Genomic DNA, 24761 nt, shown 5'->3' with positions numbered 1-24761 from the left:
GAGCCATAGCTGCCAGCTACAGCCTCAGCCACAGCAACACGGGATCCAAGCTGCATCTGTGACCTACACCACAGCTCAGGGCAATAGTAGCTTCTTCCTTAACTGACTGAGCGAGGCCAGGGATCGAACCTGTGTCCTCATGGACACTAGTTGGGTTCATCACTGCTGAGCCACAGTGGGAAGCCTCATGTGGTATCTCTTATTAAAGCATAAATCTTATTCACAAGGGCTCCATTCTCATAACCTAATAACTCCCAAAGGTCAAAGCTACTAAACTATCGCCTTTGAAAACTAAGATTTCAACATATGAATTTGGGTGGGAGGGACACTCAGACCACAGCAGCCCTAAACACTTTTGAGATCCATTTTCTTGTACCTTTTTTTTTTTTTTTTTTAAAGCCATGCCCACAGCATGCCAAATTTCCCAGAGCAGGGATCAAACTGGAACCACGGCTGTGACAACACTGGATCCTTAACCACTAGGCCACCAGGAATCCCTACTGCACCCTTTTATTCTTTATCAGTGACCTGTCTTTCTGAAGTTGAGCAAAATCTTAAAATCATAGAAGCCTTCTTTTTAGATAAGCATATATAAGACTCTGACATTATAAGCTAATGATTCTTAATCTCTTTGGGGGCCGTGGATCTTTCGAAAATCTGATGAAAACTGTGGATTCTGGCCTCAAAGTAAAATGCTATTTAAATAGTAATTTATTTTCATGAGCTTACTGAACCTCTGCCCCCACCAAAGGCCAACTGTGAACTCAAATAAAGAACCCTACTTTTGTGTATTATCTTTCACTAATTTTTATCGATTCTCTTTTTTTTACCCCCCTTTCGGCTACAGCATTCAGTGTGATGTGGGACCTCAGTTCCCAGACCAGGGATTGAACCCGGATCTTAGCAGTAAAAACACCAACTCCTAACCACCAAATCACCAAAGAATCCCCTATCGCTTCTCCTATATTGCAGTATTCCTTTAAATACCAAGCCTCCTCTAATGAGTTGTAATCAAGACCTTATTTGTAAAAATTCAAATAAACATGCTCTTATTTACAAAGTTTAAATTAATCTACAAATATTTGGGAAAACAACTACATTGCTTATGAAAGGAACCGCATAAAGCAAAGAACTCTCTTACTTCCCATACGTATCACACATCCCGTTTGAGCAGTTTCCCACAAAAATGCTATCAAAACACTAGGGGTTCCCATCGTGGTTCAGTGGTTAACGAACTAGTATCCACGAGGACACAGGTTCGATCCCTGGCCCCACTCAGTGGGTTAAGGACCTGGCGTTGCTGTGGCTGTGGTGTAGGCTGGCAGCTGTAGCGCCAATTTGACCCCTAGCCTGGGAACTTCCAAACACCATGGGTGTGGCCCTAAAAAGAAAAAAAAAAGTAAGCTAAATTCCAAATGTACAACTGAAGCTGCCTTATGCTTACGGGCATATCTTCTTCAGATCCGACAGTAAAAAAACCCCATGACTGGTTGTAGATAGGGCTAGACTTGATCACTACCTTTCCAAACTTAATGCACGGTAGTTAAATAATCATGCTCACTGGCTCTGATTGCATCATTGCACTTTCTGATGTTTCTGATAACATAAAAACAGTAGACTTTTTACAGGCAATATCCTGGAGCTGACAGGCTCTCATTCCCTTGATTTGAGGAGAATATATAGCTAGACACTAATATTTTGTTCTGTTATTTGGAGGGGACTAAGTAAACATTCTTAGGGCCCATCAATCTATTAGATATTAAATGTTATGCGTATGTCACCACTTAAGCAATACATGAATAGTTTAGATGCACTCTTCCAAAAACATATATACATACAAATTCTGTACACAATATCTGGGGGTTCTGAGGCCCCCTAAAGCTCAGCTATGGACTCCAGACATCAAAATTAAGAACCTCTCCCTGCATTCAGTAGACAAATGTAAGTAGTCACTTCTAAGATTGCTAGGACTTCATCTCCTTGAAATGACATGCAGAATCTGCGCTGCCTTTAAAGGTGTTCATCACAGGCCAGAAACTCAGCGCTCATCAGAACCAACCACCACAGTGTTCTCTGCGTCATCAGGCGAGTTTCTCACAGCATAAAAGGTTTAGTTAACTGCTCTTGGAGTAAGGCCCTGGCTCTCTTCTGTGTCAAAGGCTGAGAACCTGAGGGATGGACAGCCTTCTGCGCCTGCCCCAGTGACCTCATGCTGCCTCTCTCCCCAGAGCTAATCAGGAGACATCCTGACGCTGGCAACACAAACAAGCCAGGAATTAGTCTGCCTAATGGAGGTATTATCGTCTGATGGGCTGTGGTCACCACTGGAAGCCATCTCTTCAGTGCCACTCACCTGCCTCCCCAAGACTCTGCTCACCTCGCACCTTCCACTCAAGACCTCTCGCAAACTCTGTATCAAAAGGTCAGTTATGAAGCACCTAGAATTTTTCAATTAAAGGAATATAGTCTCTGGGTTCTGATACGGCCCAGACAGTGTTAACTTTTTTTTCTATTGTGGGTTCTGGCTCTTTTTCCCCCCAAATTGCTTTGATCTGATGTGCCCAAGTCCTAAGTTTAATAAAGAAAAAAAATTTCCATTAAAAAAAAAAAGACCTCTCTCAAACTTCTTTCAGATTTATGAACACCAGGGTCCAACTGTCCCCTTCATTCTACACTAAATTAGCCTTTTTGTATTCCTTCTTGTTCTCTGGGTTTTTTTTTTGGGGGGGGGTGTCTTTTGTCTTTTTTAGAGCTACACTTTTTTAGGCCACACGGAGGTTCCCAGGCTAGGGGTCCAATCGGAGCTCCAGCTGCCGGCCTACACCACAGCCACAGCAACTCAGGATCCGAGCCGTGTCTGCGACCTACACCAGAGCTCACGGCAACGCGGGACCCTTAACCCACTGAGCGAGGCCAGGGATCAAACCTGCAACCTCGTGGGATGATAGGTTTGCTAACCACTGAGCCACGACAGGGACTCCTGTTCTCGGGTTTTTAATGTAAGTTTGTCCTCTGTGTCAACGAGCTCAACTGTCCATATATTCATTAAGTATATATACACATATATTCATTATTCCTCAGACATTATTCCAAGGTTAGGCTGGAGTTACAAAAACTACTGTTTGAGAGATTCGTTAATGCGTTGGAACCGTTTTCAGAATGTGACTTTTTTGCCACTTAAATTTGTTCTCCTCATTCCACTGGTTTCCCAGATTTTGAAATTACCAGTTGAGATCATACTAATTTCAGAGACTAAACATACTTACTCTTCCATTTTTAAAAACTGTATTCCAAAATGATGAGCAGGCAGAAGTGAAGTGAAACAATGGTCGCCATGAGAAGAAAAAAAGTTTTCAAGGACTCAGCGTCCTTGGTTACCTTGCCCATGACCCTGGGATTGGACATCATGACAGCACTTAAGAAGCTGGTCACCTTGGAAAGCTCAGAAACCTCTAAAAATAAACACCAACATTTCCAGACTCTGCCATAATGGTTTCCTGGTAAACAGAAAGACAGGCTTGCTATTCTATCCCCACGTGGGGTTGTGGCAATTAATTATTCAACATTTGGAAAGTGCTTTGGAGATAAGAAGCTAAGTGCTAAAAATCGTCATCAATTTGCAGCAAACCTCACTTAAAGCGAACTCACCAGGTTTTACTGTTGGAAACTGAACCATCAAGAGACTGAATCTAAGTTTACGATTTCTTTGTCATCTTTTTGTCCATTTCATTTAGACCATTAGCCCAAAGAGCTGATGCCATGCAGGACCTTCCTTTCCTTCCGGTCAACCTTTGAGTGTCCTGCGAGTAAAAAACTAGCCCTTAATTTTCAGAGAAGACGTAAATTCTAATAATGTGGTTTTGCTGCAATTCACAGGAGATGCTTATTATGTATCCTTCCTCTTCTGCCTTTTATTTAAGTAATATAACAGTGAATGTACTAAAGATTTCATGCATAAAATGTTGAGAGTAATTAAAATCTAGCTTAAAGTACTTCTTCTGTACTAGCGATCACTGAAGCAAAGATTGATTTACATGTTCATGCCTGCACTACATGTACAAATTTAGGTGAACAATCTAAGAACTGATTAACCTTGATTAATATCCTATATGAAAGTAATAAGTCATTCTATTTAAATAAAAAAACTGCTTTTTGGTAGGCAATTTTTCCTTTTTATCTACAACATAATCTGCTTTTAATTTATTCATTTTAAAACTCAAAACAATGGTCCGAGATTGAGATTTTTTTTTTCACCAAAGTATAACTAAAGCCCACATAAAAAGCCACCTGCATTCATGCTAAAAAGCAAAAAAAAAAAAAAAAAAAAGGAAGCATGAAGCAGTTTTTAGACAGTCACTAGCAGGCTACGTTCTGCAAAGCCATCATATAATAATTGGGATTAAACCCAGAAGAGTAGAAATCATTCTGACCAACACCCATTTTGGAAACAATAAATAATTTTGTCCAAAATATTATTTTTTACTTCATGTCCCTTACACAATGAAAGATCATACGTACAAATGTCACAATTTCATGCTTTGAGAATTAAAAGCTGCACTGAATAATCTTCTTGGCTATGAGACTTGTTTCCGTTATATCGAGCGCAACAACATTTCTGTAAAAAGAGGGTTTATGTATTTTAAGCCCCAAAACACAGTTTTAAAAGTCATCTTGGAAAGGGCTCATTATGAGATGAGTTTTTACCACTTTAAACATTAATACCTTTTTCACATCCATTAGTCAGCCTCCAATCTTTTATCCACATTCACCCCTCCCAAATAGCCTCCCCACAAAAAAAAAAAAAAAAAAAAAAAAAAAATTGGAAATGAAATCTTAACTGTGCTCAACATTCCTAATCTTAATAGGAAGAAAAATACTTGCTAGTTGCTAAAGTAAAATATTCTCCATGGGGCTCCTGGCTCACATAACAAAAGTAACTATGGAATTCTGCATGGAACCTACAGCACACCGCCCAACCCAAAACAAGGTTAATGCCAAAACAGCTAAGACAAAACTTCCACTGACTTGGCTTGATATTTACTATGTATTCCATATAATCTTCTTCTATGGCCACTGTATAATACATAGGTAGATAAATTATTTGTCATGGTTCACTCCTAATAGTCTCGTTTCTTTAAAAGAAATTAAGAACAGCTACAAGCAACTTAAAACTGGGGAAGAAAATGGATCCAAGGAAGGTCTTTTTTAAAAAAAATTCCTTCAGATGGACTGGGAGTCTGGGGTGAAGAGAGGCACACAATTGCAATTGGAGTGGATAAGCAATGAGGTCCTGCTGTACAGCACAGGGAACTGTATCCAGTCACTTGTGATGGAACATGATGGAGGACAATGTGAGGAAAAAGAATATAAATATCCGTGACTGGGTCATTTTGCTGTGCAGGAGAAACTTGCCAGAACACTGTAAATCAACTATAATGGAAAAAATAAAAATCATTACAAAAAATTCCTTCAAAGGAAGTATCATAGCATTTTTCCCTCTGTGCTGCTGGCTTCCTTAGGATATGCCAGTAACAGACTATTGGTGCAAAGAGAAGAAAAGGGCACGCTTTATGTTTTAAAGAAGTGTCCTGTAACATATATAATTAATTCCCCCTGCTTTAGTGCTAACAGGAGAAGCAGAGAAATCCTCAAAAATAAATGACTTACTACAACATAGTTGCCTGCGGGGAAGGGGAACAGGGAAGTCATTTCAAATGAGATGTGTTCTATCCACAGGAGTAAGAAGGAGATAGAAACTGTCCAAAGGAATCACCCATATCCCCAAGGGGGTGAGAAATGAATTGGCAGAGACTGAGCCTCCCTGCGGACATTGCTCTGAGTCAAAACCAAATAGCTAAAAGACTCCAGGTGATCAGCAGATACATTTACGGAATTTAAACACTGAAATATTGAAAAGAATGATTCTGAAATGTTTACGACATGAACCAGTTTAATTAAATGGCAACGCTGTATTTATTGATCCTGGTGTAACGTTGAGATCTGGAACCAGAGTCACAGGAAAGACCAAGACCAAGACTCTGAGGACCTTCTAGGGTGGACACTATCACCTGGCCATGAACTGCTTTATGCCACCACTCCCCAACTCAACAACAGGCGATGGGTCAATTCCCCATAAACTCACAAAGTCCTTACCTCAGTTACTTTGAGGGAGGCTAAAAACTAACAAACACACACCCTAACCAAAAAAAAAAAAAAAAAAAAAATTAAAAACGTGACTACTACGAAAATGCAGAGGACATTACATTGTTTTTCTTATAGGGATATTGTCAGATTTTCCCTCTTGGAAAAAAAATTAGAAAAAATTAATAACAAGAGCACTAGCTTTCAAACTCATACTGTATTAAAAGAACCATATTATAAGGGAAAGATAGAGCCAATAAAGTCAGGTATGAGCCTAATCTCTAACACCTAAATCATATTTAGCGTGGGCCGCAAAGTGTTCTAAGCATTTCACATGTATTAACTTACTTAAACTCTAGGAATTAAATGAGGTAGGCTCAGATGAAGAGCTCTAAGGACTGGGGGGGCTACGCAGCACCCCCAGATCTCCCCTTCACAAAGGAGGTGCTTCCCCAGCAGGAGGGAGTGTTGGTAACTGACAACACTCAACTCAGTCTTGCCCCAGAAACTGTCTTAGCCAGAGAGCCCCCTGAGTCAAGGTCACAGCCCCATCCAAGGGCAGCCCATGTCTCCTGACAACTCAGGTGGGGTAAAAGGCCCAGCTCCCTTACCTCAAGGTGAGGCAACTGGTAAGGGTCTCCTCGGCTCCAGAGCTCCCGAGGGGGTCAGCAGGGGTCCCCACAGCCATTGAATCCACTTCAATTCCTCCTTCTCTCCCAATGCAACTCCCTTCACTCCCTCACAGGGATTATACCTCAGCCCAAGCCCCAATAAACGTCCTGCCCAATCAGCACCCGCTTCCAGGGAACCCAACCTAAGACAGTCCTGGAGGCAGGACTCAAGCCCAGGCACTCTGGCTCCAGAGTCCAGACCCATAAAGAGCAGTGAAATCCTGACAGTAATGCAGATGCAGAAAACAAAGTCAGGGGAGTTTCCACGGGCCTCAGTACCTGAACATGCAAAGGGATCTGGGTAGCAATAAGCAAAATCCGCCCCCTGACCCTGGACCTGAGCCACCTGCTCTCATCCTGGGGGCTGTCAGCCATGCTCACCAAGCCTTTCATGCCTTTGACAGGGGCCTCTTCACTGAAGGTCAATGACAGTTTAGAAGGCCGCTCTTCCACCCAGGATGCGCTCTCCGCGTCTCCTATGCTTGAAACCTTTCAGGCACCAAGGCACACAACCGCTGCCTCAGGCTTCAGCACCCTGGAGCCACACTGCTCCCTGCACCCTGGAGCAGCCCTCTCCTGACCCTTACTCCTCAGACCCTGCAGCACTGTCCAAAAGTCTCTCCCCGGATGACCAAGCCCCCCCCCACCCCCAGTAGGGATGCGGACAGCACAGTGCCCCCCATGCCTGCCCTGTCCCCACTCATCAAAGCCTCTGGTCAAAACTGCCTTTCCTCATATGTGTTCAACTCATGAGAAGAGACACCTCAGGAATCCTGGCCACCGAGTAAGGAAACAGCAAGCCCCTTAATCCCTGTTTAGACACAGCTAAGACACCTGCTTGACAACATAAAGGATAAGCCGAAGAATCTCTGAATTACAGCAACACAGACACACATCTCCAGCCCAGAGAGCATCACTGAATCGTATAATGACCAAGACAGAGGAACAGAGGGGAGATTACAGCCAATATTTTGTGAAGAAAGGAGATGAATGTGAACATTCATTTGGGAATGAGAGACATCGGAAACACATTTTAAGACAATTTTCATCTGGACACTTCCTTCAGTAAGCTCCAGCTATCAGAAAATTCAATTAAAGCAAATACTTCATACTCTAATGACAGTAGATAAATAGACCATTCCTGCAATTTAGGCAGAGTCACAATTTCCCAGAAACAGGCTCCTCGAAATATTATGTCCCCGTCCCTGATTCCACAGACTGCAATTCTTGGTACCCACTGACCATGCTTCAGGCATTCACAGCATCCTGTCACTGCTCCCCAAGTTGTCCAGGTCTTAGCAGATCCCACGTCCTGAACACCCACCTTAGACATGAATCCCTCACTGTCTCTATAGGCCTGAGAAGTTACTCCATTGGCTCCAGATTCAAGCAGCCACATTCAAGCCTGGGCCACATACTCAAGCTTGCTTTTTTTTTTTTTTTTTTACCACTGCTCTGGTACATAAAGGACACTGAGTTATCCAAGGCCACATACTAGAGTCCTTCCATCATGGAAGCTAAAAGTTGCGGGTCAAACGGGAAGATGTGGGCCCTGGACTTCCCACGCTCTCTATTTAATTTGTGATCTTAACATTACATCTAAGTTATCCAAGATGATGATTTTTAAACCTTCAAAATAAATTCCATTTAGTTGGGAGGGCAAACGATTTCAGAGTAATGGAATTATCCCAAATGAACCCTGAACCAAAAGTGTTGGTTTTAATTCAGAAACACCCAATTTCATTTTATCAGCAGCAAGGTGTGGACTTGATTTTGAGAAATTTTACAAGGCGTGTTAAATGATTTGATCATTTTACAGCCTCAAGTGTAACAATGCACTTATATACTAGTGCTTTCTGGTCAAGGTCAAGAGCGGAGATAAGACCTGCTGGGGCTGGTAAACTTTATAGGAAATGCCACGCGAGGTCAGACCCACAATCCCCTAGACCAACCTTCAGTGACATCTGACAGTGACAGCAAAGAGCAAGAAATAATTCTACAAAATGACAGGAGACTTGAACAAAGTGCTGTAAGAGAGTTCTGGATCAAGACAGAATAGCATCCAAAAGAGGTCTATTTACCAAACATTCCATAGTCTCTCTTAAATTCTGTGAATACTTAATCTACCTAAAGAATTGCTCTGGGCCTCTTGAAAAGTCGGTTTCTCCTCCTGGGGTGAAAAAGCTGTCCCCAGAAATACATAAATGTAAATTCTATTGTTTATCTTAAACCTGCTTCTCTCCGTTGTAAGTGGTCCTCCAGGACCTGGTGTTCTTGGACTTGGGGCAAAAGTATTCATGATGTTGCTTAGGCTTGGACTGAGATTTACGTGAGGCTTTCATACTTCATTGTTCAAAACTACAGCAGTCGCATCGATTTCTGTCCTCTTAAAGACACTTCTCTAGTCTCATGATAAACAGTGCATTTCTCCAGACTGTTCTCACTTAGGTCTGTCTTGAGGTACAAGACCAAACCTTCGCGGGAGCTATGCAGGTAAGACTCATAGGTTCAGACACATGGATGAACGCAGACATTCAGCATTAAAAGACCTCTCTTAAGAGGTCATAACTAAACCCAAATATGTGTTCAATGTAATATTTATCAATGCACCAAACAGTGAGAACTATTGAGATTTTACTGGAAATGGTATCATGTACATACGAGTAAAACAATCTGTTCTAAAATATCTCAATATATTGTGTATTCACAATATAAGGCACAGATACTAGAAGGCAAGTAATATAAATCTAACACACACACACACACATATATACATAATATATATATGTTGCAAAGATATCCTCTCACCTTTACATAAAGCCCAGTATTACCACAGTGGCCTAACACTAGTACCATAAAAGGAGGTCCCGTCGTGGCTCAGCAGTTAGCGAACCCGATTAGCATCCATGAGGACACAGGTTCCATCCCTGGCCTCGCTCAGTGCGTTAAGAATCCCGCGTTGCCGTGAGCTGTGGTGTAGGTCGCAGATGCAGCTCAGATCCCACGTTGCTGTGGCGGTGGTGTAGGCTGGCAGCTGCAGCTCTGATTGGACCCCTAGCCTGGGAATCTCCATATGCCATGGGTACAGCCTTAAAAGGACAAAAAGAACAAAAAAAAAAAAAAAACCCACTAGTACCATAAAGGAGTTCTACTATCCCTCACTTATTTTTGTGTTACATCTTCCAAAGATTTCATGAGAACAACATCTGGGTTTAAAATTCCTAGTGTTTAACATGATCAACATAAAAGAATGATTACAGTGAGGTAAACACCAAATGCCCAGATGCAAAGATTTAAGAAAAGGAGTAACTCCCCACCCACTCACCCCCCCACACCACCCCCCCATGCTCACCACAGGGGGTACCTGTTCAGGTTTTGCCAAATGAAACCCAGAAAGTACTAGATGTGCCTAATTTTGCCTTTTTGACAACACCTACTCTATACTCTTCAGAGAGGGCACAAAAATTACAATTCCTCCTAATCTTTTTTTAGGTAAATGCCTCTTTAGAAATCTTAAAAGCAGTGCTCATCACAAGAAGCTGGGTGAAAACTATGTAAAAGCTGAACTATGTTTTTCTAACTTCCCGTGAGCCTACAATTATTTCAAAATAAAAAGCTTTTTTTTTAAGTGCTAACAATTCATTTCTAATCTCAAAAAATTAGTAAATAAAATTGTGTCCAGTGCAGATAACAGATACAAGAGAGTCCTATCTAAATAGAAAGGTTAGGTAATTTTTCCAAGGAATTCTAAAACATCACAAACTCTAATAAAAAAGTTTCATCCCCTAAGTCACTGGATTCCAAGCTTCATGACAACAGATTTCACAAGAAGTATTCAAAAGACCTACCAGCAAAGATCAGAGCTACGACAGTGAAGGACTTGCTCTAGAAGAAACAGACTTTAGATTACACTGAGTGTAATGACTGGGCATCTCTGATTGGTCTGTCCAGATTTTTTAAGTAGCTAATTATCATTTCACTAAATAAGTATTTTCCCTACGCCAGCCACTGTGAGGCCACAACAGACCCTGACACAACTCTTACAGTGAGGAAGCAGAAAGCAAAGAACGACAACAAGAGTACATACGAAACAAAAACAGGGCAGAGCAGTAAGCGATAAAGTGATTGATCAATTAGAGGGTTCAAGTCACTGCAGAACGTTAAGGCAGTAAAAAGTGTGAGTGCTTGAATTACATTTTTTTCTGACGTTTCTGGACGGGTGTTTTAGTTTCATCTCTTTTTCCAGGGAAATGAACTGATCTCATTTATGCAAATCTTTTGGGACACTTCCTATCCGCCTTCTCTCTTTCCCCTGGCAAAGGAGTTCAACTCGGAAAAGTGCGAACGTGTGAGCTGTATGCTTCTGCTTCATTTGCTAATGCTCAGCAATTTTCCAGAGGTGATTGTAATCAGTACGTTAGCCATCTCCTACCATGAGGCCCCACTCTGCTAACATCATGAGCGTTCATCTCACATTCCTAAGGACGTGGTCTGGAGAGGTCAAAAGAAGGAAGGATTTCTGAAGCAGTGCTACCCCGACGTCTTTGCTGCAGCTGCAACCAACGCGCAGCACGCGAGAGGGGGGCTTCCAGGAGGGCAGCCACCAACACTCAAGGACCCAGGCAAACCTGCAAGTGTGCTGACCTAACTGGGTCCTTACTCAGAACAAACATGTTTCACAAACGACACTTTCAGAACTTCATTCATGATCGTTCCGGGTAGCAGGTGCCAAAGCCTGGTTTCTGTTAAAGACATTAGGGATCTTCCCATCGGGCCAGAGTGACAACACATTTCCAGGCTGAAGAGCAGGATTTCAATGGAAGAGCAAATCCCACTCCAGCTCTCAGGGGATCTCAGTTTAGATACTATTGCTGTCACGAGCCTATTCTTTAAACAGTTGCTCTTCCCTAGATCCACCGCGCCACTTTTTGCTAAAGTCACGTGGTGCTGAGTGGACACCAAACAGAAAAGCCTTGCTTCCAGCACAGAACACAGCAATGACCAGACATGCCTGGGTACCTTTGTTTTTAAAGGACCCACTTTAACTTCTCACAGGAATGAAATCACCCAGAACAGAAGATGAGGTTTTCTGAAATTCACTACTTTTAAAACGGTAGTTTAACAAGGCTCACCATAATTACCCTTTGTATTTATTTCAATTTTCCATAGCATTGTCTGTAACAGAAAACAAAAGATGTCTACTATTCCAGATGATTCCATTTTTCCATTAAGTCACACTAAAGCAGCCACATTCAGGTGGTAAACGTCCTACTAAAAGGTAAACGTCCTAGTAAAATGTACAGTGACATCAGTTATTCTGAAGCAATATGTGTTACATGCTCAGTAGTCTGTACATTTAAGTTACACTTAAATGATAAAAGCCAACCAACCAACGCTACCACCACCGGCTCTCAAAAGAAAAGGAAAAAACTCAACTATAAAGGGAAAAAAAAGGGAAAGAAAATCAGTCTTGGGGTAAGAAAATCTAATTAGATTTCCACATCAAAATCCAAGTTCCTTCGGCTGCAGGCCTGATTTTGCAAAGGGACACTTACTATTGTTTATCATGTAATTCTCCAATACAAAAAGCATACAAATTTTAAATCTATTTCATTTAAATGCAAATATGTGGCATAAACTCCTTTTCAGATGAAGAAGAGGTCAGAAAACCAAACCAACAGTTGAGAGTCAGACCTTTCAAAATGTTTATAGGTATAGGCTGCAAGGTTGCTTCTGATTTTATAATCAACACATCGAAGAACCACCTCATCCATACTAAGCTGAGAGGGCCCCCTGGAAGCTCCAGTTTGCAGCTAGTATTCACCCTTAAATATTTCATTTTTCATGAAACATGGTTTCCAAGGTATCAGCACTGGAGAAACCAACTATGGTATTTTAAATCTGGAAATTGTTGGCCAGCATTCTAATTATAGAAGCTAAAAATATTCAGAGTGGAAGCTTTGGGGGCTCACTCGTGGGGTGAAGAGCTCCATGATCATTTTCAAGGGTTCTCCAGGTCCTGCGTGTGTTACTTGGGGGCATACGTTTGATATGCGCTATAGAGTGAAATGGGTGATCTCAAACTGCTGGCTCTTATACTCAGCTTTTTTTTTTTTTTTTTGGCCCTTTTAGGGCTGCACCTGAGGCATATGGAAGTTCCCAGGCAAGAGGTCAAATCGGAGCTGCAGCTGCTGGCCTACAGCACAGTCACAGCAGCTCAGGATTCAAGCCATGTCTGACCTACACCACAGCTCATGGCAACGCCGGATCCTTAACCCACCAAGCGAGGCCAGGGATCGAACCCACATCCTCATGCATACTAGTCAGATTTGTAAGCCACTGAACCACAACGGGAGCTTCCTAGACTCAATTTTTCAAGCTGATGTTTAAGAAATCCTGTTCCCAACTCAGCTTTGGCAATAAAAAGTAAAAGTCCTACAGAAAAAATGTAAAACACAGTTTGAAACATGCAACTCAAGAAAGATGCTAAAGTGTCTTGTTCATTCATTTGGCAAACATCTATCAATGTGTCAAGAACTGCTCTCAATGTTGGCACAATTCAACTCAAGACCAAGATATGCTGGAGAATGCAACAACAATACTAAAACTAAGATACGAATGGCCATTCACAGTTCTGAACAGGGGTTTATAAGTGCCACCTTGCCTGTCACCTACAATACCTCTAATGGATTAGGTTTTACAGCCATTGTAATAATGAAAGAAAAAAAAAAAAAAAGACTTAGATGATTTTCTAAATTCTCCAAATCAAATAACTCACAAATAAGGGAGCTGAGTCTCCAATTCAGATCTTCCAAGTGCACATTTCCATCAATCCACGGTCAATATCACATTACAAGACGTTCTATTTTTTTTATTTTATTTTTTTTTTGTCTTTTTGCCATTTCTTGGGCCACTCTTGTGGTATATGGGAGGTTCCCAGGCTAGGGGTCGAATCGGAGCTGTAGCTGCCTGCCTACTGCAGAGCCACAGCAACGCAGGATCCGAGCCACATCTGTGACCTACACCACAGCTCATGGCAATGCCGGATCATTAACCCACTGAGCAAGGGCAGGGATCAAACCTGCAACCTCATGGTTCCTAGTTGGATTCGTTAACCACTGCGCCACAACGGGAACTCCCAAGACGTTCTATTTTATAGAAAGCACAGAGGACATGTTCTGTGTGATTTACAATGTTGTGTTAAAGTTGTTTTTTTTTAAGGACACAGTTTTACAGATCCAGATTATGGTGTTTATAAGTTCAAATGTTCCTAATCTCTTCACTCATTTATTTTACTTACTGTATAGAAACGCCAGTAAATGAGTAGGCCTCGTTAGCTTCGCTTTTTGAAATAAATACAGTAAGATTATTCCCCAACTTTCTTACTTGGGACAACATGCTGGACAGAAACTCCATGAGAAAAAACCCTGACTGAACTAGCACTGCACAAAAGAAAAACAAAAGCCAGTCAACATTATAAAAAGGTACCCTGGGAGGGAGTTCCCATTGTGGCTTGGTGGTTAATGAACCCGCCTAGTATCCATGAGGACGGGGTTTGATCCCTGGCCTTGGTCAGTGGGTTAAGAATCCAGCACTGTCGTGAGCTGTGGTGTAGGTGGAAGATGGGGCTCGGATCCCGAGTTGCTGTGGCTGTGGTGTAGGCCAGTGGCTACTGCTCCAATTAGACCCCTAGCCTGGGAACCTCCATATGCCCTGGGTGCAGCCCTAAAAAGACAAAAGACAAAAGACAAAAAAAAAAAAAAAAAAAAAAAAAAAAGAGGTATTCTGGGAAATGCAATTTAAAACCACAATGTGATAGATACCACTGATACATCCACTAGTATGCCTAAAATTAAAAAGAGATAACACCAGCTGTAGGTAAGGATGTGGAGTAGCCCATCTCATAAGACGCTGCTAAGATGCTGGTACCACTACAGAAGGAAGGCACTACCTGCTAAGACTGGCCAAGCAATTCAACCCACAACACACACATCCCAAATCCCCACATGTCCAAAAGGATGATTAGAGCAGCACTTTTCAAAATAACCGAAAACTCAAAAAACTCAGAAAAAAACTCAAATGTCCATCGAGAGTAAAACAGAGGATTCCTGCAGTAGTGCAGTGGGTTGGGCATCTGACTGTAGCGGCTCAGGTCTCCATGGAGATGCAGGTTGAATCCTCAGCCTGGCACATTGAGTTAAAGGCACCAGCGTTGCTGCAGCTGCAGCGGATCCAATCCCTGGCCCAGGAACGTCCATACGCTATGGGTGCAGCCATAAAATTTTAAAAAAGAAAAAAAAAAAAAACAGTGAAATAAATAAATCGTGTTATTCTCACAGAGTGGAATGCGACAGCGCCATGAGAACAAACCATTGCTGCACACAAAATACACATGAAGCTCAGAAACATAACACTGATCAAAAGCAGTCAGGCACAGGGATACACGACTGGCAGAAAGTTCAATAACAGGTAAAAGTAACCTACAGTCCCAGAAGCCTGGGGCAGATACACTGGGCAGGGAGGGAAGAGGGGGCTCCTAGCTGCTGACAATGACATCCCGGCCTCGGTGCTGAGTCAGCGCTGTGCTCTTAGGTAAATCACTGAGCTGTTTACTTATCACTGAATGACATGCGCACTTTTCTATACACAAGCTGGATTTCAATAAAAACTTAGGCAGGAAGAAGAGAAAGAGAAGAAAGGAAGGAAGGAGAAAGGGAGAGGGGGAAGGGAATGTGTGAAGTGAAGCTATCACGGCAGGCAGAGTCCTCAGCCAGCACGCTTTCTTTAACTCTTTTTTTTTTTTTCTCTTCCATTTTCGGCCACCTGGAAGCATATGGACTTCCCTGGGCCAGGGAGTAGATTTGAGCTGCAGTCACGACCTAAGCCATTGCTGTGGCAACACCAGATCCTTAACCCACTGTGCCGGGCCAGGATCTAACCAAGCGCTCCCAGGACACCAGTGGTCCCATTGCACCACAGCAGGCACTCCAGATTCTTACATCTGCTTTCAGTACTTATTCAAGCTCTTCCTCTGCTACCAAGCTGTTCTCCAGCACTTTTCAAGGTCACCCACGTAGCCAATATCAGGCCATTTCTATCTTCTAATGTGTAATTTTCTGTTTGCTGTAGGATTAGAAATGTTATCAGCCACATTACAACTGCATGTGAATTTAAGAGTAAACAGATTGAGGTCTCCTATGAGTAAAGTGAATCCTCTTTAACGTATGTCTTTTTTTTTTAACCCTCTATTTTGCCTGCTCATAAGCTGTTTTGCTGAAGAATATGCCAAATACAGGAGTTTCAAATAGATGGAGTTGTTACTGGGCCCTATCAGTGAATACCAGGTTTCCAGGCCATAGCAAAATTAACAAATAAAATTCCAGATCCCACAAGTTTACTGATTTGTAAATAGTTTAAAGAATATCACCCAGTGAAGACATTCATAAAAAAGAAAAGAAACCTGCTAACTTCTTATCCAAGACATTATGAACACCTCTTCTAACTGTGTCATTCACAGAACATCTGATCCATTTAAAAAAAAAAAATCCTTTCTCATTCTGTATTTTTATCAATTTTTATTAATTTTTAATTTAATTTATTATTTTTTAATTTTTAAATCCCCCCCAAAAAAGGATACTACTTGTTTTATTTAAAACTTCTTTAAGGTTTCTAAAACAGAAATACCCTTTACTAATACACAAAGTTTAAAAAAAAAAAAAAAAAGCCTGAAATACTAGCTGGTGGTTCTTTATTTCCTTTTACCTCCTAATTTCATGGAACTTCTTTCTCCTTTCATTCTGCATGAAAAACAAAAGTTTGCTGTCAAGACTGTCACACACAACCTGAAAACATCGCCCGCAGGCACCGCAGGACCTGAAATAAAGAGGCAGGTGGGTGCCACCACTGAACAGAATTACCAAGAGGGAACGGAAGCTCTCACTTTACACCAGGATCAATGTTTATCTGCTTTAGTATCTTAAAAGCTGTGACTGAAACATTCGTTTATGTGATGACAGTCATTCAACAAACAGGTATCACTAGTTCAAAGATGAAATGTTCAGTCCCACTTCCACCAATAGTTTTCCGCTGAGGTTAAGAAAAGCCGGCAAAGTTCTGTGTCTTATAGTCTCCTCATCTTTTCAACGAGCTTAATCATCCCTTACATCTACTTAATCTGTAGGAAAGAAGAAAAAGATGATGTTTCAGCTTCTGAAAATAACTACAGATGCACAAGCTTTCACTATGACTAGTTCTACCACTACTTTTCAAACACATAACTAGATCCAAAAGCAAATAAGGCATTATCATTGAGGGATACAATTATGAACATCATGAAGAAGATCGGAAGAAAAATTTTCCTCTCTCCTCTGCCAAGTGAGTAAATCCATCACCACTCATAGCTGGCTGACTTTTGATGCTGTGTTTGAAATGCCATTGAACTGCTGAGACTTGAGAAATGCAATAAATGTCACTGCCAAAAAATCATTACGATGGTCATAAATATGGATTCAGATAAAATAAAATCAGCTACGTGTACAAATGAGTAGTATTTGTGCATGCATGCACTGCCTGTGTATGAATGTACATCAGACAGAAGAACTGAGTGAAAGGATTTGTTACAAGAATCCACCTCCACTGCTGGAAAAGTAAGTAATTGTGTACACTACAAGGGATATAAAATATCTTCATAATAGGACAGGAGCATATTTTCTATTTGTGATATAGATATATCAAACGCTTATCTACTGGAAGAACAGCCAAAATGTATGTGGACTACAACTTTAGCCCTGACCCCACATGATAGAAGCATTATTCTTCCTCTCCCTTAAAATCCTGTATTATGCAAAAAATTCCTCAAAGTAGCAAGATCTATTTTGCAAAGTCTTACTAACTTCCTAGATGTTCCCAAACTTTGCATTTTCCTCAACAGATCCCCCAGCAGGGTTGTATTTCATAAATCATAGGCTGGCCTCAGAAACTGCAGCAATAGTGAGACCTGAGAGATGTGTTTGGTTGACAGCTTCCTTTGTCCCGTCAAATCATGTACCCTGATACTTTGCCTTTAGCAATCAAGGCAAAGCTCCTTAGAAACTTCCATTCAGCATTAGATTTTTCTCTTCTCAGCTTGTTCTTTCCACTCCCAAACTTTATGTCTAAGGACTCCAGTCTCAGATTTCATTCACATGAAAAACGAACACAAAAAAGCAACAAGAAACAAGCAGATGGTGTGTACTGCCACAATTAAGTAGCAGTGAATTCTCACAGGACCCATCAGTAGTCCTCGTGGACTGCAGCGCCCTCAGAGGCAGCCAGAGAAACCTGATTATCTACATGATTCACCAACTAACGTGTATTTCCTTTCCTTAAGTGTTGTGTTTTTCGTTAAGCTGTAAGCGCTGGCCAGATTATCTCCCTTCTCAGTTATCAGAACAAGGGATCAGAACCTCAAAATTATACTTGCCAGAGCTCAATGAAAAATGAAATTACCACCAGAGCATGCTGGAAGCTGTCCCAAAGGTTACCCTATTTCAATCATATGTTTTTTCTCTAAAAACAATTCCCTATATTGCTTTCGCACATTGCTGTAAACCCAAAATATATTCTTATCATTTAAAAGACTAAAATGATAACAGTAACATTCAAACATTTAAAGTTTTTTTATGTTAACAAAATGAACTAAAAGAAATACATCACTATAAACAGAGTACAACATTCTGGCAATCTCATTGGCTGGAGATCTCTCTAGGTTAGTAAGGCTCCAGAATGACCCTGAAACATTAAATGACACCCAAAACCTAATTTTGAAAAGACCTTCATACAAAATGCTGGGAGTTTCTTAGTTTTCTGTTTCCTCAAAGGTAGATATTGGAACTACCAAAATATCCCATCTTATCCCTCCCACGCCCCCCCACTCTGAAAAATGCCCTGTGCCTCAACAGTTCATAGGAGTGCTACTGTCCGCTCTTTGTCCATATATGTGGTAGCTTTCTATCATCTAACCAGAGACTCTGGGATAAAGTTAAAACTATTCAACTTGAAGATGTAGTAGAAAGAGAGCAGATTCCTATCACTACATTTTACTTTAAACTGAAAGTAAAAGTTTTTTCTCAGTTGTTAAAGCTATAGAAAAAGCAGACATGCTTCCTTCGATTGAACTTATACTAACTCTCTAAGTGCCATAATGACCATGAAGATTACTGAAATGCTAATGTGATAGTTACAAGGAAGAGAGTTAAGTCAGAAACCTTTTCAAAAGACATTACATTGGCCATGAGAAGCAACTGAATACTGACTGCTCTAACTGCTTGAAGAATCTAATCAAATCAAAATGAAAAAATAAGACCTAATGAGCGACGTACACTTTAAATCAGGTATTATTCTAACTCGGAAGTCCGAGGTACAAGAAAAAGGGAATCTGGTGTAATGCAGTGTCTCTTACGAAAGGAATTGTTCAAGGATTCGAGACAATGTGTGTCTGGCACAGCGCAGTGTTCCTGATTTCCCATTAGGAGCAACTTTCTCCAGCACGGAGGTGAAACTCAGGGAGGATAAACCAAAGTCCTTAACTGCTCTGCTTTGTCAAACCCGGAAAGAGCTTGCTCTGGGCCAATTCTGCTTGAGAAGGTAAGACCTGGAGAAGGGATAAGGGGTGGGGAGGAAAAACACCCAAGTTTTATCAGGAATCTTTTTAAAAAACGATTTGCGATGGTAGTACAGAGGTAGAATGGCTCCCTTCACCATCTTTCTTGTCAGGTTCAAGGGGGTGTTGTTGTTGCTGTTCTTTTGTTCTTTAATAACTTTTGTCTTTGTGTTGCTTGCTGCAGTTTGCTGATGTAGTTCCCATCTCCTGCCTTCCTCTGGTGAGACTCTTATTAACGGACTGGCAAAGGCTGGGCAAAATGCACTTAAGAAAAAAGAAATCACCTCTTCTTGCCAAGACGCACATGCTGCCCAGTACCTGAGGAAGAGTTCCACTGTCGCTGGCCAAGAGAAATCCCAGTTTAACCTCTGCTTCCCCTTTCCAAATCCATTGCAAATAATTGTCTGTGTGCCACTCGCAGAGAATCTGCCTGACTCACCCCCCGCTTTCGGCGTGCCAGCGAGAGATGTGAATGCTCCAGATCTGGCAGTGAAGTGGGGGCCGCGGTCTTGGTGGCACTGAAAGTCCCCCCTTCCCCCAGCCTCCCCAGCTCGTGGGTTTAGGGATGTTTCCCTCTCAAGCAGGTGCCCAGCCACACTGGGGCCACCCAGGCTCGCAGGAACACACGTGTCACTGCGCCGGAGCCCAGCCCGCGGGGTACAGTGGCCCCACAGTCCAGGCAGCAACGCCGGGTCACGCGCTGGGGGCAGTGGGAGAAACAGGACCACCCGAACGCCTCCTCGAAACGCTTAATAGGAGGGGGGGGGGGAAGTTCTTTTCCGCGGAATCAGCTTTTACACTCCGCCGGCGTCCAGCCCCGGGGATGCCCGGCCGGCAACTGACCTCTCCCGCCCGGCGCGCGCCGAGGCCGCTCGCGCCCCCTCCGGGACCTGCTCCGGGCCCGCCGCCGGGAGGCGAGGGGCTCGGCCGACCCTCCCTCCGCTGCCCTGGCCGGGCGCTCACCTCCTGGGGTCGGGCTTCCGGCGCTCCTCCAGTTTGGCGGCTGAGTGTGGGGCCGCCGCCGCCGCCGCCTTAGCTGCCGCCACTGCCGCCGCCGCCGCCGCCGCCGCCGAAGCGCTGCCCGGCGCGCCGCCGGGGCTGGAAGCTGGGGGCCCGCGGGATCCCCGGAGGCGCGGGCCCGGGGCGCGGTGGGGCCGAGCCGCGGGAAGTTGTCGGCGCGGGGCGCGGAGCGAACGGGGCGCGAGCCACTAGCGCCCAAGTAGTCACAACTTTGCCGCCCCGGGGGCCGCGCGCTCCGGGAGGGCGGCAAGGACCGAGCGGGGGCGGGGGGGGCTCTTCGGAGCCGGCGGGACTGGAACCTGAACTGCCGGGGAGAAAGGGGCGAAGGAGGCGCGGGGGGGCGGTGTCTACGGGGCCCGCGTGGCGGCGGCTAGGGAGTGGGTGAGAGCGCGGCGTCTACTCTACTTGGCCTTCTGCAGCCCCTGCATATTTCTGGGGATCACCGGTGTTTCTGCCAGAAACTAGCACTGCAGCGGCGGTGCCCGGCCCGGACGCCCCTCGGGAGCGAGCCTGGGGAGGGGGGGGTCGGGGACGGCGGCCGTGGCGCAGGCTGTGCCACGAGCGCGAGCCCGCGATCCATATTTAAAGCCGCCACTGGCCTCGGCCGGCCCCCTGCCCTGCCCTCGCTCGCGCCCGCCCGCGCGGCCCCCACCTCTCCCGGCCGCCGCTCAGCGTCAGCCGCCCGGGCAGCGGCGGCGGCGGGGAGGGGCCTCGGGCCGCACCGCCTCCGCCGGGGGCTCGGGCTCCGCGCTCCCGGCCCGCCTGGAGTTGGCTAGGGACCCAGCTCCCGACTGGCCGCCTGCGCCCTCCGGGGTTCCCTCTCTCTCAGGCTCTGAGCCGGTAGCCAGGTCCAGCCTTTTGTCCTATTCACAAGAGTTCCCGGCTGGGGAAGAGCGTATTCTCTCTTGAAAAACTAAAGTTGCTGGCGTTTCCCAGCCCAGATCCCGCTGGACGCTACTTTATCAAACTTGAGGAATATAGGTAGAAAGAGGGCTGGCAGGCGAATTAAGTCATTGTTCACCTTTATTTAGCAAAGGATGTTTGAGGAGAGCACGGCTTTCAACCTTGTCCTTTGCTTCTGTCACTGATGACTTCTGTCTTCCTCAAGCAGTCTGGGAAACACATTTGTCCCTCCAAGGGAGTTTCTTGCGGGTATAAAGGGATTATTGTATTGACTCTGTTCCTAAGGCTAATTAGAGGTTTAAGTCCTCTTGGCCAAGCAAATAATACTAATAATATATCAATGACCCAGCCCCATTTTGATCAGTTAAGTTGACCATTAAGACCATTAAGATATGAACAGACTGTCGGCTCAGACACTATCAAGGTCCTGGGTACTGCCAGAGAGTAGCCACCGAATGGAGTTGAGCCACACAGTATGTGATGCAAGTCTATATGCATTTCCTATTAATACATGTTACATACGTAGAGAATATACACTTGGAAGTCACTGACCAAACTGCATTTTTGACAGGAGCCGCCAAAACACGAAAAGCCAAAGAGAAGTAATATCACACACTGACTACTTGCTCCTGGCTCCAGATCTTTCTTCAATACTAAGCTATAAGTAAAAAGACCTCCAGGAAAAGAAAAAATCTGGAGGAAAATACTTTGGGGACAAAGGCTTTCCTTGCCCTTATTTAAAACTAGAATAGATTTACTGTACCTCACGAGCGGTTGAGAAGCCAGTATATACTTATATCTTTTTTCAAAACCTGGTGTGTTTAAACTCCTTAATTAATGCTCAGGAGGCACTAGGGACCACCAGAAGCTGCCTAATGTTTAAAAGTAAAATGCATTAATGTCATGTGCCTGGCCCTTGTTACCTCTCTGGCTCACATGTATGTTCACACATTCTACGTGACCCAACTGCAGTGACATGGGAAATTCAAAACACAAGATTTTTTTTTTTAATTTAGCTTTAAAGGTCTTGCCTACGTAGTTATATTTTGGTTTTCGACTAATGTTAAAATTAACTTTCAGTCCCTGAGCACACAGTTAGCAAGAATCAGCAACCCCAAAGTAAGCTCACAGGAAAAGAGAAGCCACTTTTGTATTAAGAATTTGCCACTGCTGTTCAGCAGTTTTTCACACTGCGGATTATGTATTTCAACATAGCTGGCAATTTCTCATTATAATCAGGAACCAGCCATGAATGGTCAGTGTCGGTGACTGGGAAAGGAAAAGTCCAAGAAACTTGGGTTTTCTGATATTCTGTTACAAAATATATCAAACTGTCCTTCACAGAAATCAAGTAGGTAACCCCCTGGAGACATTTCATTATCAAGATTGACAAAATTTTACCCAGAAAGGGATATAAAGTTGAAGTGTGGGGCTGGAGGCAGAGAAGGAATTAGAGCACTATGGGGCAAGGTTTCATGAGTGCCTTAAATTAATGAGAAAAAGAATTCTCTTTGGCAAAAAGCCGACAACCCCTGTTATCATTCTCATTACTTGATGTTTGCTATCCCACAATTCAAAGAGCATGTTCCATTTCCTTCCCTATTGATTATTGTCCAGTAATTGAGATGCATGTGTTTTTCTTTTGAAAGGTCATTGATTAACTTTTCTCATTAACTGTGCGTGTGGTCACCTGTGCTGTTCCTAATCTGGGGGAGAACAAGGAACCCTGAGATTTTTTTTCACCTATCCTAAAACTTGAGGTATGTCTCTTGATTCTCATGAGCCCAAGGAAAGATTTATTTTGTTCATTTAATACTGAAATTCACACAGCTTTGTGACAAGAAGAATGAACAGGAAAAATTAATGGCATTAGAAAAACAGGATAAGTAATCTTTACTGATAATGATTTCTTTATTTTTTTAATAAATAACTCTCTGTGCTAAATGACCTTCTAGAATACTCACCCACTACTTAGCGTATCAATCAAGTTTCTCTCATATTATCCAAAGTCCTTATAGGCACCTAAAGGGAAAAAAGATGGGAGGAAAAAAAAAACCTTTGTTTCAGTGACAAGCACCATCTAGTGGCAGCAGGTGACGAAACCTCCTGAGGACATAGTATCTCCAGCAAGAATGGAGATGAAAGTTTTTGCACAGGCAGTCCGGGCACTCCTGGTCTTAGAAAAGCATGGCACTCTTTGATTCTAAAACAAAGTTATATGTAGAAAAATAATGCAACCAATAGACCCTGTGATGATTACTCAAAGAAACAGGATACAGATCTGACCTGCAGGTAGGATTACTACCACAAAGAGTTCTCTCAATCTTTGCATGATTTCATATAGTCGCACTTCTTTTTTCTTCCCCCCTCTGTGTTTTTCAGGGCTGCATCCATGGCGTATGGAAGTTCTCAGGCTAGGGGTCGAATTGGAGCTATAGCTGCTGGCCTTATACCACAGCCACAGCAATACGGGATCTTAGTCTCTTCTGTGACCTACACCACAGCTCATGGCAACAATGGACCCTTAACCCACTGAGTAAGGGCAGGGATTGAACCCACGTCCTCATGTATACTAGTTGGGTTTGTTACCACTGAGCCACCATGGGAACTTCTAGTCACACCTCTTTATAAAGATCTCTGGGAAGTTCCCATTGTGGCTCAGCAGGCTAAGAATCCGACTAGTATCTATGAGATGGTTAAGGATCTGATGTTGTCGTGAGCTATGGTATAGATTGCAGATTCTGCTCAGATCCAGCATTGCTGTGACTGTGGGGTAGGCCAGCCCCCGTAGTTCCAACAACCCTTAGCCTGGGAACTTCCATATGCTGCAGGTGTGGCCCTAAAAAGCAAAAAACGAAAAAACAAACAAAAAAACACAAATGTTTGTTGAGGAGTTCCCATGTGGTATAGTGGGTTAAGGATCTGGAGTTGTCACTGAAGTGGCTTGGGTCACTGCTGTTCATGGGTTTGATCCCTGGCCTAGGAACTTCCACATGCTGTGACAGCACCTCCATAGGCTGTGGTGAGGCCAAAAAAAAAACCTTTTTTTTTTTCTTTTTGTTACTTAAAGACCTCTGTATTTAAGTTTCCTCATTATATAAAGCAAGGACAGAGACAGCTTATCACTGGATATTATCTATAAGGCATATTTTTCTCATTAAGTTTTTTTCTTCCTCGTTTTAAAATTCAATTCTTATTTTATATTAGAGTGTATTTGATTTACAATGTTGTGTTAGTTTCAGATGTACAGCAAAGTGAATCAGTCATACATATATAGATATCTGTTCTTTTTCAGATCAATTTCTTATATAGGTTGTTACAGAATATTGGGTAACTTTGCCCATGCTGTACAGTAGGTCCTTGGTGATTATCTATTTCATATACAG

The 24761-nt window shown here is 43.1% G+C and overlaps 1 protein-coding gene and 1 long non-coding RNA gene across 5 annotated transcripts in view; one reads left to right on the top strand and one right to left on the bottom strand.

Moving 5' to 3' along the window:
* Positions 1-24761, bottom strand: part of SLC4A4 (solute carrier family 4, sodium bicarbonate cotransporter, member 4) — a 408259-nt gene that overhangs the window by 325183 nt on the left and 58315 nt on the right. Inside the window, exon 1 of one of the 4 annotated variants that reach the window (XM_021100500.1) lies at positions 20416-21021. The exons of 1 other annotated variant lie outside the window; for it this stretch is intronic. Coding sequence is in view for 1 of the 3 variants with exons in the window: in XM_021100499.1 (XP_020956158.1) it covers positions 6753-6829 (77 nt within the window). In the remaining 2 variants the exon portion in view is untranslated. Of the gene's footprint in view, positions 1-6752; positions 7048-20415; positions 21022-24761 lie in introns of those variants that run through there. 2 more of the 4 variants (XM_021100504.1, XM_021100499.1) reach the window with 2 other exon arrangements.
* LOC110261977 lies at positions 19267-19869 on the top strand. The gene is made up of 2 exons (XR_002346383.1): positions 19267-19436; positions 19637-19869. It is a non-coding gene; the product is annotated as an uncharacterized LOC110261977 (long non-coding RNA).

The sequence above is a fragment of the Sus scrofa genome, chromosome 8 (assembly GCF_000003025.6).
Source record: "Sus scrofa isolate TJ Tabasco breed Duroc chromosome 8, Sscrofa11.1, whole genome shotgun sequence".
NCBI lineage: Eukaryota > Metazoa > Chordata > Mammalia > Artiodactyla > Suidae > Sus > Sus scrofa.
The sequence above is the reverse complement of the archived record's forward strand: the minus strand, read 5'-3'. Positions and strand labels throughout refer to the sequence as shown.